At 35.2% G+C, this 15052-nt stretch overlaps 1 protein-coding gene across 4 annotated transcripts; it reads left to right on the top strand.

Moving 5' to 3' along the window:
- Positions 1-45: 45 nt before the first annotated feature.
- Positions 46-12468, top strand: LOC109058579 (queuine tRNA-ribosyltransferase accessory subunit 2-like). Of its 4 annotated transcripts, none has more exons than XM_019075777.2 (9): positions 46-169; positions 446-690; positions 1474-1529; positions 3458-3534; positions 3740-3949; positions 5680-5879; positions 7388-7539; positions 10873-10969; positions 12065-12468. In XM_019075777.2, the coding sequence occupies exons 2-9, from the start codon at positions 491-493 to the stop codon at positions 12300-12302; spliced, it is 1230 nt and encodes a 409-aa protein (XP_018931322.2). In that variant the 5' UTR covers positions 46-169; positions 446-490; the 3' UTR covers positions 12303-12468. The 4 variants fall into 4 exon arrangements, with proteins under 4 accessions (XP_018931322.2, XP_042570257.1, XP_042570258.1 ...); XM_042714323.1 differs by having other exon boundaries at positions 7388-7557; XM_042714324.1 differs by having other exon boundaries at positions 50-168; positions 421-690; positions 7388-7557.
- Positions 12469-15052: the final 2584 nt, after the last annotated feature.

The raw sequence follows: 15052 nt of genomic DNA, 5'->3' as shown, positions 1-15052 counted from the left end.
GACACAATTCCTTGTGAAATATGTATCCATGTAAATCAAATGCACAGCTCTGCGCTGTAGAAATGTTGTGACGTCGTAAATGTGAGACCCAAATCAAAGCGCTACGAAATATTGCTGCGACCTGAAGTTCCCACATGTCCTGCTTTCGGAAGCAGCTAACATCAAACTGGTAAGCTTGAGAAGTTTTTAAAAGATTTATTATCGAATATGACATATTATTTTTTTATTCACCGCTTACAAGTTCTCATGGCGTAGGTTCGTTGTATAACGGAAACTGTGCTTTCCGTTGTATAAGTTACATTCAGGTTGGAAAACTAGGTAGTAAAGTCTTCTATTTCATTCATATGTGCATATTTGTTTGTCAAGCACTATATCCCTCTGGAAAATGAGAGAATAAAGAGGTTGAATATTGTTTTTGCCGGTGACGAGCTGTCATTTCCTCTAGATCTGAGAAAGATTCACATAAGAAGGCTACAGCTCCAGGAGTGGGATGAGACTGGACCTGTCTCGAGTGGCTCAGGGATGTCGCCTGGGAGTTTTGACTGGACTGGGAAAATCAGGGCAGCATTCACTAGAGGTGCCCGGCTGTCTCCTGTACACTCGCTGTGCAACTGTTCCCCATCTGACCCAGGACACATTACACACTCTGAGAGACCTGCCATCAGTCACTCAGGTGTCAGTGGATAGCCTGTAAGAATCTTATACATTATAAGTTATAAATTCAGCTTATACGTTCAGGGGCAGGGATTCACGGAATATTTGGCCAGTAGTTTTTCTAACCAAACATGTGGGACTGTAAAATGACATAACTTGCTGACAGATCTCAGTTCACAAAATTTGATGTGATTTATTATATTTTTGTCTTGTCATCTGTAAAGAGTTTCTGGTAGGCACTTTATACATCTATACAGATCACAAGTTCAAATATACCGATCTCTTATGCTCTTATTGCAACATTGCATTTATTTTGACCAAAAATACAGTAAAAACTTTTTTTACTTTTTTTCAGAAAGGACACATTAAATTGATAAAAGGTGACAGTGAGAACAGATGTAATATTACAAAAGATTTTTATTTCAAATAAATATTGTTCATTGGAAGTTTCATGTGGCACTGAAGACTGGAGTAATAACTTGAAAACTGAGCTTTGCATCACATGAATAAATTACATTTTAAAATATATTAAAATAGAAAATGGTTATTTAAAGTATTAATAATGTTTCAAAGACATGTCTGTATTTACTGTATTGTTTTATTAAATAAATGAACCCTTGGTGAGCATAAAAGACTTCTTTTAAAATATATATATAAACAAACTTTTGATCAGTAGTGTAAATAAAAATAAAATTATTAAAGTATAATTAAGGATGGATCTTGCATTTGCAAATATTTTTTCCATATTGATAAAGGTTTGATTTAATTTTAATTTTATATATCTACAGTTTCATTTTTTCATCACTTTTTCTTTTTCAGTGCAGAGCATCATGAGGTTCTGGAGGAATTCAAAGAGGGTGTCAGAAAGTTTGCAGGTTAGCATTTCACTCTTTTGCTAACTTTCTGTGATTTGCTTTCTCTTGGTTAAAAATGTCTTCAGACAGTGTGCCTGTAAAAACATCCCTAGTATTCAATTATAAGTAACAATTTTTTTTTAAATGGCTTTTATAAACAATTGTGCAGTTATGTAGCACTGATTTAAAAATAAAACATTTAGTTTCTATTGCATAGACAGCCAACTTTCATTAAAATCCCTTCTTGTCAGCGGTGAATCACCACTTTAATGTAAAGTTTTGTGCTTTTATGGTGCCATCAGCTAGTCCCACTGTCGTCATAGTACAATTTTCCTGCGGTTCTAAAGTGATTAGTCACATGGCATTTACAGCTCAGGTGATTGACGCAAAAAGTTTTGTCCTCAGCCAAATATGGCAGACTTAAGTGGGTCCAGAAACTGCAATTGAGATGAATATATGACCTACTGAAAATAGTATTTTTCAAAATAACATAAAAAATAAAATCTATAACAAAAAAATATTAAAACAAAACTATACACAACAGTGTGTGTAAAAACATTCTCACATTTCTAATAGATCTTGAAGCAGTTTGAAAATTCACACATCAAGTGGATTATAAATTATCAAAGAGGTTCTGGAGCTGAGATTGTGGCAGAAAGTATTACACTTTTGAAGATGATTCCAATTAAAAAAAAAAAAATTAATTGGTTATAGGCCAATCCTGCACAAGCTTTGAGACTTTACTTATATTATTTGCCCACTGTACTATGAGATTTGGAATATGTTTAAACTCTTCTTAAAGGTGAAACTTGCTCCCCTGGCAGACAGCAAAATAAACTTGAAACCAGTTTCAAGCCACTTCTATTGCTTGAACAAACAAATAGCAGTTCCAATTGGTGCTACTAGTAGAAATTACACACTTCAGTAACCCTAAACCAACCCTAACCCTTCAGTAACCCTAAAACCATAAGCATTGTAAAATACAATAAAATGTATATTAAATAAAGTTTGGTTTTGAAATTCTTTTAGCTTTCAACCAACCTAATTTACCAGTGGGGGTGTTGATTTGTAGTTCTGAAGGCATGTTTTCAGATTCTCTTCTCCCTCGTAGACTATTGACTGTTTAGAAATGATTATGCATTCATGCTTGGATGCATACCGCTGATGTATTTTTGAAAAATGAGTTTTCAAGTTTAATTTTGCAACCGTAACAAAAAGAAGGGCACTGTTTCAGTCGTTGCCTTCAGCAATCCAACCAGAAATGAGAAAGGTAATTGCATTCACAATATTAAGATGTGTGACCGTGAAGACATTTCAAAAGGTGACTTGAGGCGGCTGCTAGTTCTCCATTTGGATAATTACAAAAAGAAAATTGTTGTACACGATAAAGTTGGTCACTGAAGTTCACCTCCATCATTTCCATATAATGCCAAATTTAGATTCCTCTTCATGTTCCTTTCATACATGCACATGTTTGTCTAATCTACAGTTGGGAAATAGTTTGTACAAGCTATGCAAATGTACACTTTTGCCATCAACGACACTCATCAGTGCCCCAATTTGTCCCAATCTCCATATAAATGCATCTTTATATCTTCAGAATAATGAGTTAAGCTCTTGGTTGTTTATTTCGCCAGTAAGCAGTTTTGTCATAATGAATAAGTGTTCTGCCTGATTGCTTTGAACTGTTCTTATGCATTCCATCACTGTTGGGGATTTAGTAAATGGATGAATAATACAAGTGTATTTTGCAGTTTGTCATATGTTGTGTTTGCACTATTTATAGCTTTAAAATTTCAGCCATTGAAACTGGTGATAAAACGTTTTAGATTTGAATGCATCATGTCTGTTTTGATTAGAAGTAGCTGCTTGAGTTGTGCTAGTTATAAAAGACATCTGATCAGCTAATTCTCTGACGTAATTAACACAAAGCTGATGGTTTCCTACAGGTCTTCATGATACTGTGCTTTTTTGCTCTCTGCATGATTCTGCGAACACTAGCCCTGCCGGTCACGTCACCAACAAGGTTAGAGAAATGTGTCGAATGATTGTTTTCAGCCTATTTTGTCAATAACACTTCCATTAAATCATTACAAATAGTCAATTTAGTAAAATCTCATTGGATTTCAACTGCTGCGGTTTGGCTTACAAAGAGCTTTTGTGTCCTCTAAAGCTGTGCCATCCCTTTACTGTTAATTGTGAGGGATTAATGGTTGTGTGTGATTAAACAGACAGTGTCGGTGTGGGGCAGTGGTGGAAGGATAGAGCTGACAGCGGCTAAGTTCGTGGCGATTCAGGCAGCTATCCAGCCGGACTGCTATCAGAGCATGGCAGACGGAGAGACCTGGCAGGCTGGTACCTCTCGCAAGAGAGTCCGCAAAGCAGTGGACAGGACTCTGGCCCATCTGGATGAATGTCTGGTGTTGCACCAGAAAACTCAGGTTGGTACACAAAAACACAGACTGAATACCTGTTAGTGACTGCACGATACATTTCCCATAAAAATGGCAAATGGTCATATTTTGTACTATTCAGGGCTTGACTGTCAGGGAGAATAAAGTCATATAACTGAGACTTTTTACAAAAAGATTCTTCTAAACAATTTCTAAACAACCTTATCTGTTACCTTGCCTTACCTGTAGTGAAGAATAAGTAAGGAATAATCAATGGCTAGCTGTGGATAAAACGATTTGAATGCACGACGTGGAGGCAAAGAACCATTGGTTGCCGGTTGCCTCTGCGAAGTGCATTCAAATCGTTTAATGCACAGCTAGCCGTTGATTATCCCGCTTATGCCATGGTCATTTGAGAACATTCACTTATTAAAGATGTTAATAATATTTGCGCTGCAATATTTGACTAGAATGATAAAAATGACGGTTATTTTCATCAGTTACAACTTGTTAGATGTTACTATGGTTACCAATGTTTATAGGAAGCGCTTTAATATAGAACGTGATTAAACTGACCTGGAACTACCTGTGCAGTTAAACGAATTTAATCAACACCAGCCAGCCAATCAGAATTGAGTATTTAGACAGACCATTGCATAATCACAAAGAAGCCTTTAATGTGGGGTGGAAATTAGGGATGGGCGATATGGCAAAAAAAATCATATCACGATTTTTTTCAGGAAAAACACAATTTTATCATGACTAATTTCCCTATTTTAAAAACAAAACCTTACAAGGTAACAAAATATAAAATAAAAAACAATGACTTTTAGGCCAAAGTGGGCAAAGATAAAAATCACTGTCATTATTTTATCTTTGTTATTAAAAAATAAGAACAAAGATACACATTACACTGTGTATTTAGCAGAGCATTCAAATTGAATGAGCACATATAAAAATAAAACACTATATACATCAGTTATACATTGATTCTTATTAAAGCAACTGTATTAAAGTTCTTCAGTCAAGAGCAGCGAGTGACTTTCCTTTTTGTTATGTTGTTTTATTAACATTAAATTAATTCCTTTGTATTCACCACAAGAAAGAAATTAATACAGGTTTGGGACAAATACTGACAGAATTAGCATTTTTTGGTGAACTATCCCTTTAATGACAAGCGGCAGCATGTTTACTATAATTAGTCTGCTGTCACATCTAATGTACAGGCACGCATCCATTTTTCTCTTAACTGTTTACTTTCACTTTAGACATAACCAACAGTGTTAATAGGTAATCCTTGTGTGTTTTTTTGACAGTATAAGCACAATCAGACATGAAAATTATTTTAGTCCAGTAATCAGGTGCTGGTTGACAGGTTTTTTAGAGTGTACGTGCTCAGAAAAAGAGCATTTCAGAACAGCGTGCAAATGATATGTTTAACCGGCGAGGCTTTAAAGCACATGCAAATAATGTACATTTGTGATTGCGAATAAGTGCAGTGTAACGCTGAGTTAACATTTGATGTAAATGTCGGCACATTGTACAGTATATTGAGATAGAGGTGCCAGAATTTTATTAACATATATATATATATATATATATATATATATATATATATATATATATATATATATATATATATATACATATATATATAATATATATATATGTAATACAAAATTACATTTTATTAACCATTTTTGTTTGCCTTGACAGGTAAAATCTGGACATGTATTTAAATAAATAAATAAATATAAACGTACTGTCTTTGTTTACAGGAATTAAAACAGGCAGAGATATTTGGGGTTGTTGAGGGTGGAGACATTATTGAGGAGAGGCTCCGGTCGGCACGAGAGACTGCCAAGCGTCCTGTGGGAGGATTTGTCCTGGATGGATTTCATTCTGCTGCCATGGACCAGGATGTGAGGGCTCAGCTGATTAAAGCGACTTCTGCAGAGCTTCCGCAAGAAAAACCCAGGTAAAAATGGTGTCTTTCTAAATTTCTGCCTCAGAGGCTCAGACGTTTCTTCAGTTGGAGATTGAGTGGCTAGATCTTCCCATTCTAAATACTCTCTGATTGTGTACCTTGATTTTCAGCAGCCATAGCAACACTCCATCCCACCAGGAGCCCATAGCAACCACCTCATCCCCTCCGGGGAGCTGGAAGTGCTGGGGTTAGAAAGGTTTCAGGAACAAACTTCACCTCGAGTTCCTAGTGGTGTAATGATTGATTTCTCTGATCTCCCTCTCCTGGAGAATGACTAGGAGGTTAGAGAATCACACAGAGACAGCAAGACAATGGCAGGAAGTAAAGCAGTGTGGATTTGGAAGCGTCCTTGTGGCTCAGCGGGGTCTTAAGAGGGCTGCTTCCCACTGGGCTTTATAGTCTTGTTAGAAACTGACATTTCCCTTGGGTGTATCTCAGGTCACAAATAACTGGAGCTGGAGAAGGTTGTAAGGCAGACAGGCTGTAGGACAGGATGCATAATTTAGGTTTAGAGCAGGACACAATGTTTCTGTGCTGCAGTATTTTTGCTATTATTGGACTGTTCAAAAAAAAAAAAAAAATCAGCAAGGATGCATGAAATTTCTGATTCAAATAAATGCTGTTATTTTGAACTTTCTATTCATCAAAGAATCCTGAAAAAATATAGCTGTTTCCACAAAAATATTAAGCAGCATAGCTGTTCTCAACATTGATAAGAAATGTTTCTTGAGCAGCAAATCAGCATATTAGAATGATTTCTGAAGGATCATGTGACACTGAAGACTGGAGTAATGGTGCTGAAAATGCAGCTTTGCAATCACATCACAGGAATAAATTATATTTTAAAATATATTAAGATAGAAAGGTTATTTTAAATTAATAATAATTTCACAATATTGCTGTATTTAAATAAATGAAGCCTTGTTGAACATGAGAGACTTCTTATAAAAACATTTTTAAAAAAAAATCCTCATTTTACTTTTTGCAACTAACCAAACTTTTAAATTTATATAACCTCAAAAAACATTTGTGTTTCACTGCATGACTTTGTTGATGTGTTTGAGATAGCTTTTGCATCTCCATTGAAACGCATTGTGGAGACATGCACAAAAAACCGCAGATTCACTGCTTTTGTATTAATACTTAATGATTTACCCTGGGCTGAACTTGGCTTTGATTTTATCTCTGGGGTCCATTATAATCTGTCTTACTGAGGTACACTGAGAAAAGTATTCCCAAACCAATAGGGGAAAAAATGCATTGTGAGATCCAAAGCCTTAGAATTAAATGTTGCGGCTGAAGTGTGTAATTTATTCAATGTTTAAATACGTTTTCCTATCTAAGCTTAACATGCAGAGACATCTGTGACCTTTAATTAACCTTTATGGTTAACCTTTAATTAATAATAACTCCCATTAAGGCAAAAAGCATTGTATTTGACTCGTATTATATTTTAAGCCTGAGCATGCAGTGCATTGAGCTTTTGCCATCTCTTTCAGATTGGTGCTGGGGGTTGGCCGTCCTGATGAGGTCATTAGCTGTGTTGAAGCAGGAGTTGACCTGTTTGAGAGCTTCTTCCCCTTCCAGGTGACGGAGCGAGGCTGCGCGCTCTCCATCAACTACACCATTGATCCCGACCCTGAGACGGCAGGTACATCAACCCCTACAGGTGTGCAGAAGCCCATAGTTATACTACTGAAAAGATATTATAGACTTTCTTAACTCTATAAAGCCTACTGTATTAGATACACAAATTTCGAAGGCCTCTAAATTATCATGATCAAGAATTTGCAGAATAAAACCTGTTGTACTCAATCAACTACGTGCCTTCTGTCATCGAATTGAAAGTTTATACTTTTTTAGCAAATAAAAGGCTTTTTAGTATCACTCTAAAACTGCCCATCTTCATGCCATGGTACATGTCATTTGATGTGATTTTTGTAAAGTAAACATAAGAATAACTTTCATATTATTATTTATATTTCTAGTTGAACACTTACTGAACTGAAACAACTTGGGTTTATTTAATTATCCATACATAATTTTTAGAAAAATATTGAATATTTATTAGTACATATGTTAATCATCACTATATTGCATTGCATTATATGTTTTCCCCCCACAATAAAAACTACAGAGCTTTGATTATAAAACAAAGCATTTAAATATCGTCTTGCTAAGACATATAAGTGGAAGATATAATGAAAACTGATTTTTTTTATGCTTACAAAGATGTCATTGGTTTACATTATGGACTATCAGAATTTCATCTTTTTGGCCATATAAATATCAGCTGCACCGTACTGCATGCGTTTGTTCAGTTTGGGTCTTTGAAAAAAATTGAGGTGGTTTATTTCTCCTTGAGTGTGAACTCTATATTCTTCCATATCATGCTATATGAACCATAAAAGCCTGATGTATCAAATGTTTTTGAATGTATTTAAAGTGTCAGCTACCAGTTCACTGCCAGCAGAAAGAATGAGCAGCCGAGAGGACTGTTTTTCTCAGCATGGCTTGGTGGAAGTGGAGCTTCTGCTAGTTGTTTCAGATAATTAAGTGTGAGTTTAAATAATAAAGCCTTCGAGACTTTAAAATAATCACACCCCCTCCCTTAAAATAATCACATTTTGTTGCTTTGCAGCCTGCAGATGGATACAGTTTTTGTTTTATCCAGCTGTATTTACTCAGTGCAACTTATAACATCCAAGTGAAAGATATGACACCAATGCCAGAAAAAAAAAATCAGAATCACTGAGTTGGAAAAAGGATCACCTCCTTGTGTCAGTATTTTGTTGAACCACCTTTTGCTTTAATTACAGCCTTTAGACTGTTGGGATTTGTCTCTACTAACGTTGCACATCTAGACTTTGCAATATTTGCCCACTCTACTTTGCAGAACTGCTCAAGTTCAGTTTAATTTGATGGTGAGTGTTTGTGGACTGCAGTCTTCAAGTCATTCTGACTGGGTTCTGACTGGGCCATGCAACGACATTCACCTTTTTCTCCTTCAACCACTGTGTGCTCAGTTTTGCTGTGTGCTTTGGGTCATTGTCTTGTTGGATGGTAAGCCTTCTTCTCATTGACAACTTTCTGGCAGAGGGCAGCAGATTTTGACCAGAGTTTTCCCCATCCATTTTTCCTTCTATCCTGACAAGTGATCCAGTCCCTGCTGCAGAGAAACACCCCATAACAGGATCTTACCACCTCCATGCTTTACTGGAGAAAGGCTGTTATTTGGATGGTGAGCTGTATTGGATTTCTGCCAAACATATAATTTGGTGTTGAGTCCAAATAATTCAATTTCAGTCTCCTCTGCCTCAGAATCTTCAAGGTGCGTTTTGGCAAAGCTCAGTTGTGATTGCATGTGACCTTTCTTGAGTGTTTTTTTTTCTTGCAACCGTCCTATACAAGCAACATTTGTGGAGAATTTGTGATAATATTGTCACATGCACACAATGACCACTCTTTGTTATAAATTCCTGCAACAGCTTCAGAGTTACTGTAGGTCTCTTGGGCGCCTCTCTGAGCAGTTTCCTCCTGACTCTTTCATCCAGTTTGGAGAGACGTCCTGATCCAGGGAGGATCTGTGTTGTACCTAATACCTTCCAATTCTCAATAACAGACTTCACTTTGCTTCTAGGCATTGATGAAGCATTTGAATCTTTTTTGTATCCATCTCCTGACTTCTGCCTGTCCACAACTTTATACCACAGATATTTTGACAGTGCCTTGCCACCCATAGTCGATTGTTTGCTTCAGTTGCACTACCAAGGACTGAAATGCTCCAGGAAAGCTCTTTTCATGCTGAACTGATCAAAATAAACACAACTGAACACAGCTGAAAGTCAAATGGTTTGTGTGCCACTGAGAAGGTGATTAGCTACACATGATTAAGTTTACAAGTCATTTTTAGGAGGGGGGTGATTGTAGTTTTTTTCTAACATGTTGGTGTTATATCTTTCACTTGGATGTTATTATAAGTTGCACTGAGTAAATACAGCTGGATTAAACAAAAACTTTGTCCGTCTTCACTTCAGGCTGCCAAGAAACAAAATGTTATTTCAAAGAGGGGTGATTATTTCCTATGCCCACTGCATGAAGTCAGACCTCATTATGGTTTCCCACATTTTAATGTTGGTTTTTACTTTCAAAAGCCTGTTCTGTGAGAATAGAGACCCCTGTGTATGTCTGCAAAGTATCTGGATCACATGAAGATACATAAAAAATTCACTATCAGGCATAAATAATTGATTTGGGCTGTTTGGTGTGCAGCAGTCTGTTCTAAGAAGTAGCTAATCGATGTGTAAGGATGGTAATAGAGTTCAGGACAGACACTTGCAGAATCAGGAGAGAATGAAATATCCCCTCAGCCAATTAGAGAGCTCTGCAGGGAGACTGGCTGTAGCCTCACCCTGATCTGCTGCCTTCTGTCACTGCAGGTTCTACTCCACATGCTCTTCTCTTTCACACCCTCTTAACATCTCTAAACCTCCACTTTGTGGTCTCTTTTTACTTATTCTTCTTCTTTCTGTCTTATGTGTGTTTTACTCCTGTTTTTCCTTCTCCTTTTACCGGTTTCTCTCTCCATCATGCTAAGTAATTTTTTTTTTTTTGCATTTTTTGCAAGTTTTTTTTTTTTTATTATTATTATTTCAGTTGTTCATAGAAATATAAAAGACATCCCAGAACCTCTGGCGGAAGAATAGTCTCACAACATTACTGATCCAGCAGTGTCTTAATTATTGCTCTGATGGTGAAGATGGGTATTTTCAATGCTTTAACTATTTTCTTAAAGCCACTTTCTATTTTGAGAAGCTTAGATTTTTGTGAAATTTTTTTGAATGAATGATCGGAAGGATAAACAATGCATATTTATTTTTAAAGCCTTCTTTGCTAATATTTATCAGGGGGGCTAGTAAGTCTGAACACAAGTGTATGTAAAGCAGTTGTGCTGAATGTTTAATCGTGTTTATGTTTGACACAGTGTTGGAATTCAACGGAGAGATGCCTGCTGTCAAGAAGCTGAACTCAAATGGTGATGAAAATATGATGCCTTTCGAAATGAACCTCAGAGATAAAAGGTGTGTATGTATTGAGGGAGACACACCTCAAACAGCTGTGTGTTTTCATTTGCTCATATCAGATGAGACTACTAATGCTCTCATGCACATCCAGTGCTTTCATACACGTCTAATGCTTTCTTGGCCATCTTTCATGATCTCAATCACCTCAGCTTGGATATGAGGATAAATAAATGCAATATGTTATTAATTCATACTCGCTTCTGAGTGCATTTCCATAATATTACCTCTATCACTACGTAGAGTCAGATCAGATTAGTGGTCAAAGGAGTGATGTAGGATATTAAACAAAAGGATTTTCCAACCCCCACACCCATGTCTCAAACCAGTGCCTTATAAAAACGTCTTGTATACGTCAGCAGTAGTAATGATATATGTATGAAGTGCCTTTTTACTGAATAAAAAAAAAACCTTAACATTGATTAATATTACTGTTTATTAACAAGCATTGCTATATTTGTACATTCAATATGAATTTAATTGTTTATGGATTTATTTTGTGGAACACATGCCTTGATGAGCTAGATTTTTAATGTTTAGTTTTTGCATGAAATAATTTAAAGCTGCAGAACATCTGTGATATCATATAACCTGATGTCATAAATAGACAAAAAATATTAAATTACATGGAAGTTTTTTTAAACTTCCGGCTTTAATCACCAATATACAGATCACATTGCATTGTTTGAAGCTATGTTTCCCTTTAATACCTTTTCCCTTTTTATTATTATTTAAATATTAATATATTTAGTTATACATTTAATATGCATTTAATTATATATTATATTAGTTTAATATATTTTATTTATTTACTGATTATTTATATTTATATATTAATGTGTTTTCTTTTATTTAAATTTTTATATATATATATATATATATATATATATATATATATATATATATATATATATATATATATATATATATATATATATATATTATATATATATTTTGTTGCATTACAGATTTGTCCTTAGAATTATTTTTATTTTTAGCATTAAAGACAATTAAAAGTCTTTAACTTCAATTCCCTTAAACAGATAGATGCCCTGGTGTGACAATTTGCCTCATAAAGTTGTGTTTGACTTTCAGGTATCAAGATGATTTCCGCCCACTTGTTGAGGGCTGTGGCTGCTACTGCTGTAAAAAGCATATGAGAGCGTATGTTCATCATTTACTGGTGACCAACGAGCTGCTCGGCGGTGTTTTACTCATGCTACACAACATGGAGCATTACCTTGGTTTCTTCAAAGCGCTGCGGGAGGCAATAGCCAGGGACTGTCTGCAGAACTTTAAAAATAGAGTGCTCCATTGCAGAGAAGGTGATTGAAATGATTGAAGGACTTCAGGCAAAAAAAACAATGACCAAAAGAACACCTACATCAGAGCATACTTAAGGCTTTGATTTCAGATTATGTGTCTCATGAATATAAAGCTGGATTCTGATGCATGCGCTGTTGCAATGCAAAATATCAGACAAAAGGTGCTAATATGAGTGACACAGCAAACCTTTTAAGATTCCCAAGGCTCATCGCAGAGTTCACTTATGGATTTTAAATTTGCCGTCTGCTCCATCAAATAAAGAGTTTTACTTAGGAGCATTAATAATGGTGAAATTGCCTCTTTAAAGAGCAGCACTTGCCCAGACTCTCTCTGAAGCCCTGAAAAATTACCACCTGCTGTTTTGCTCAACACATTTTTCTGAAGAGTTATATTTTTATTATTGGACAGTGCTGCATTTTTTATTTCTTACTTACAATAATGGTATTGTATAATATTTATTATCACACATTATTATTATTATTGTGGACAGTTGGTATTGTTAAGATAAAATTAAAATTGTAAAGTTTTAAATTTAACATTAAGTTTTAGACATTTTTCTTTAAACCACAATGCAAATCTAGGTGTTTGACTTTTCTGTATTTTTTTTTTGTCATGTTATTTTTTACTTTTACAATAAATACACAATGGAGTGACTATAAACATTTTAATTGTGACTATATTCACAATATAGCACAGCCTAAAGTGCCCCATTTCTTGTAAAAAAAGTTTAATGTTAAAGCTTTGTATATTGTAGCATGGATAAAATGCTGTAGTGACCAAGTCAAATTCCTGGGCCACATCTATCAATTTTGATTGTTTTATTACATTTATAATTAAAGATGCATGAGTGCATTTGACAGTGAGAAACATATTCATTTGGTAGTCTACAAAAGGAATGCTACAAAGCACACAGTTCATAAAGAGATAATATAAGTGCAGTAATTCAACATTTCAACGTTAGTACTGAAATTTAGGTGTAAAAGAGTACAGTACAGAAAAATCTTTTAAATACTTAAGAGAGAGTGCTGTTGTAGTGGGAGTGTTTTAAAAGAGTAGAAGTGAGAAAGCCTGGGTAAGGTGCAAGCTGCAGAAATTGGAAACCAAAGAGGGAATCAATGGAAAATTGTCTGCAATTGTTTGCAAAGTTGTTATTTAACTAAAGCTTCCTTTTCCAAGATACAGATACAGTGCAAATTATATTATTATTATTATATTATAATATTGCAAATTATATTGTTAGCAATAATATGAATTTTAGAAAGTCTTATTCATGTAACTTTATAATGTTTACTTATATTTTCAGTGTGATCCCAGCTTTTTGAACCCCACTGTATATACTGTATGGGGAAATCAGCGTTCACTTTTGAGCGTTAACTCAAATGTGTGTGCTTGTATGAGTGACAGCAAGTAGCATTTCCATTTAAAAGCTGCAAAGAGACTCTTTCCCAGCAGGTGAGTTTTATCCCAAGCCAGCTTCCACTCATCACAAGAGCTTTATCTCCGTAACTCAGAGGTTTTGAGTCAAAAGTCAATTACAGAAATATGTAGTGTGTTTTTTAAGCGACAGTGGAAATGTTCAAGGAAAAATGTAGCCAAGACTTTGAAATTGACTTTCAATAATAGAGAAGTATTCGCTGAAGAAAAAGTGTGACAACTAGCCCTAGTCTCCCCTTTTAATCATAAACTTGACATTTAGCTTTTAAGCTTTTGCGTAATTAGCTATTTTTAGATCATTGAAGCAATACTTCAAGACTTTTTGCCTCTTATGAACCTTGTCTACGTACCTTTTGATATATATATATATTTTTTTTATCATTTTCTGACCCATTTAATATAGCAGGAGTGTTTGAATTGACTTTGAAAAGCTATACTTGAAAAACCCTACACTATTTCTTTTTAGATTTACTGCTTGATTGCAATGTGTTCTCTACGGCTTTGTTGAGACCCAAGGTTATATTTCCTAAAAAAATGTTGGTCGTTTAAGTATGAGCAATGTAAAAATGAAGAGGGGGTGAGAGTATTACAATTTCTTTCCAGCCGAGTCTCAGTGTATTAGAATTTCCCTGTGCATCCAGCCTACTTGATTTTTCAAGTATCAGTCATCTGTTGGCGTGTTAAAATAGACTGTCCCTCAACATATAATCTTGCTCTGTGCTGTATAATATGAATTTTTATTTTAGTTGAATGTCAGTTGTGCTCCTTGTCAGATTTAGCCTACTTCAAAAGCAATGTGGTTATGAAGTAAAACTGAAGGGTTATTCTTGTGAGAAAACTTGACCTTCTGCTCTTCTTAAAAGCTTGGTTAAAGCTGGCTCTCCACATGTCTTGTTTCTTATGATATATGAAGGCCTATGATGTTGACATATATTTATCAAATTGATGGCACAGATAAGATTCAGTTATTCTAAATCAAAGAGAGACTTCTTAAGTTCCCCCTTCACCACATAAATGTATATTTAAGGGTTTGATTAAATTATTAAAGAGGTTAGAGCACAGAACCATTACTTAGAGTTCACTGTATTTTGAGAAAAGATGGAAAGCCTATTTCTTCACCAGGGGCCTCATTTAAAAAAATGTTGCGCACACAATTTTCACACGCATTTTATAAAAAATAAACTTGGCATAAATATGTACGCAACGTACGGACATTTTAGACCATGTGTACGCACTCTTTTTCCTGGATTGAGAAAAGTAATGAAGAAAACAACGTCTGTTTTCGTTTCGATATACACATTTACATTAAATATTCCACTCTCA

Source organism: Cyprinus carpio, chromosome A24 (genome assembly GCF_018340385.1).
Source record: "Cyprinus carpio isolate SPL01 chromosome A24, ASM1834038v1, whole genome shotgun sequence".
NCBI classification, from domain to species: domain Eukaryota; kingdom Metazoa; phylum Chordata; class Actinopteri; order Cypriniformes; family Cyprinidae; genus Cyprinus; species Cyprinus carpio.
This window is presented reverse-complemented; position numbering and strand designations above follow the sequence as displayed.

Excerpts from the sequence above, each read along its gene's own strand:
- LOC109058579 (XM_042714323.1), top strand. The coding sequence starts at position 491 with ATGAGACTGGACCTGTCTCGAGTGGCTCAGGGATGTCGCCTGGGAGTT. Across the intron at positions 7,558-10,872 it reads AGGTACATCAACCCCTACAG|TGTTGGAATTCAACGGAGAG; the intron begins GTGTGCAGAAGC and ends TGTTTGACACAG. Across the intron at positions 10,970-12,064 it reads ATGAACCTCAGAGATAAAAG|GTATCAAGATGATTTCCGCC; the intron begins GTGTGTATGTAT and ends TTTGACTTTCAG.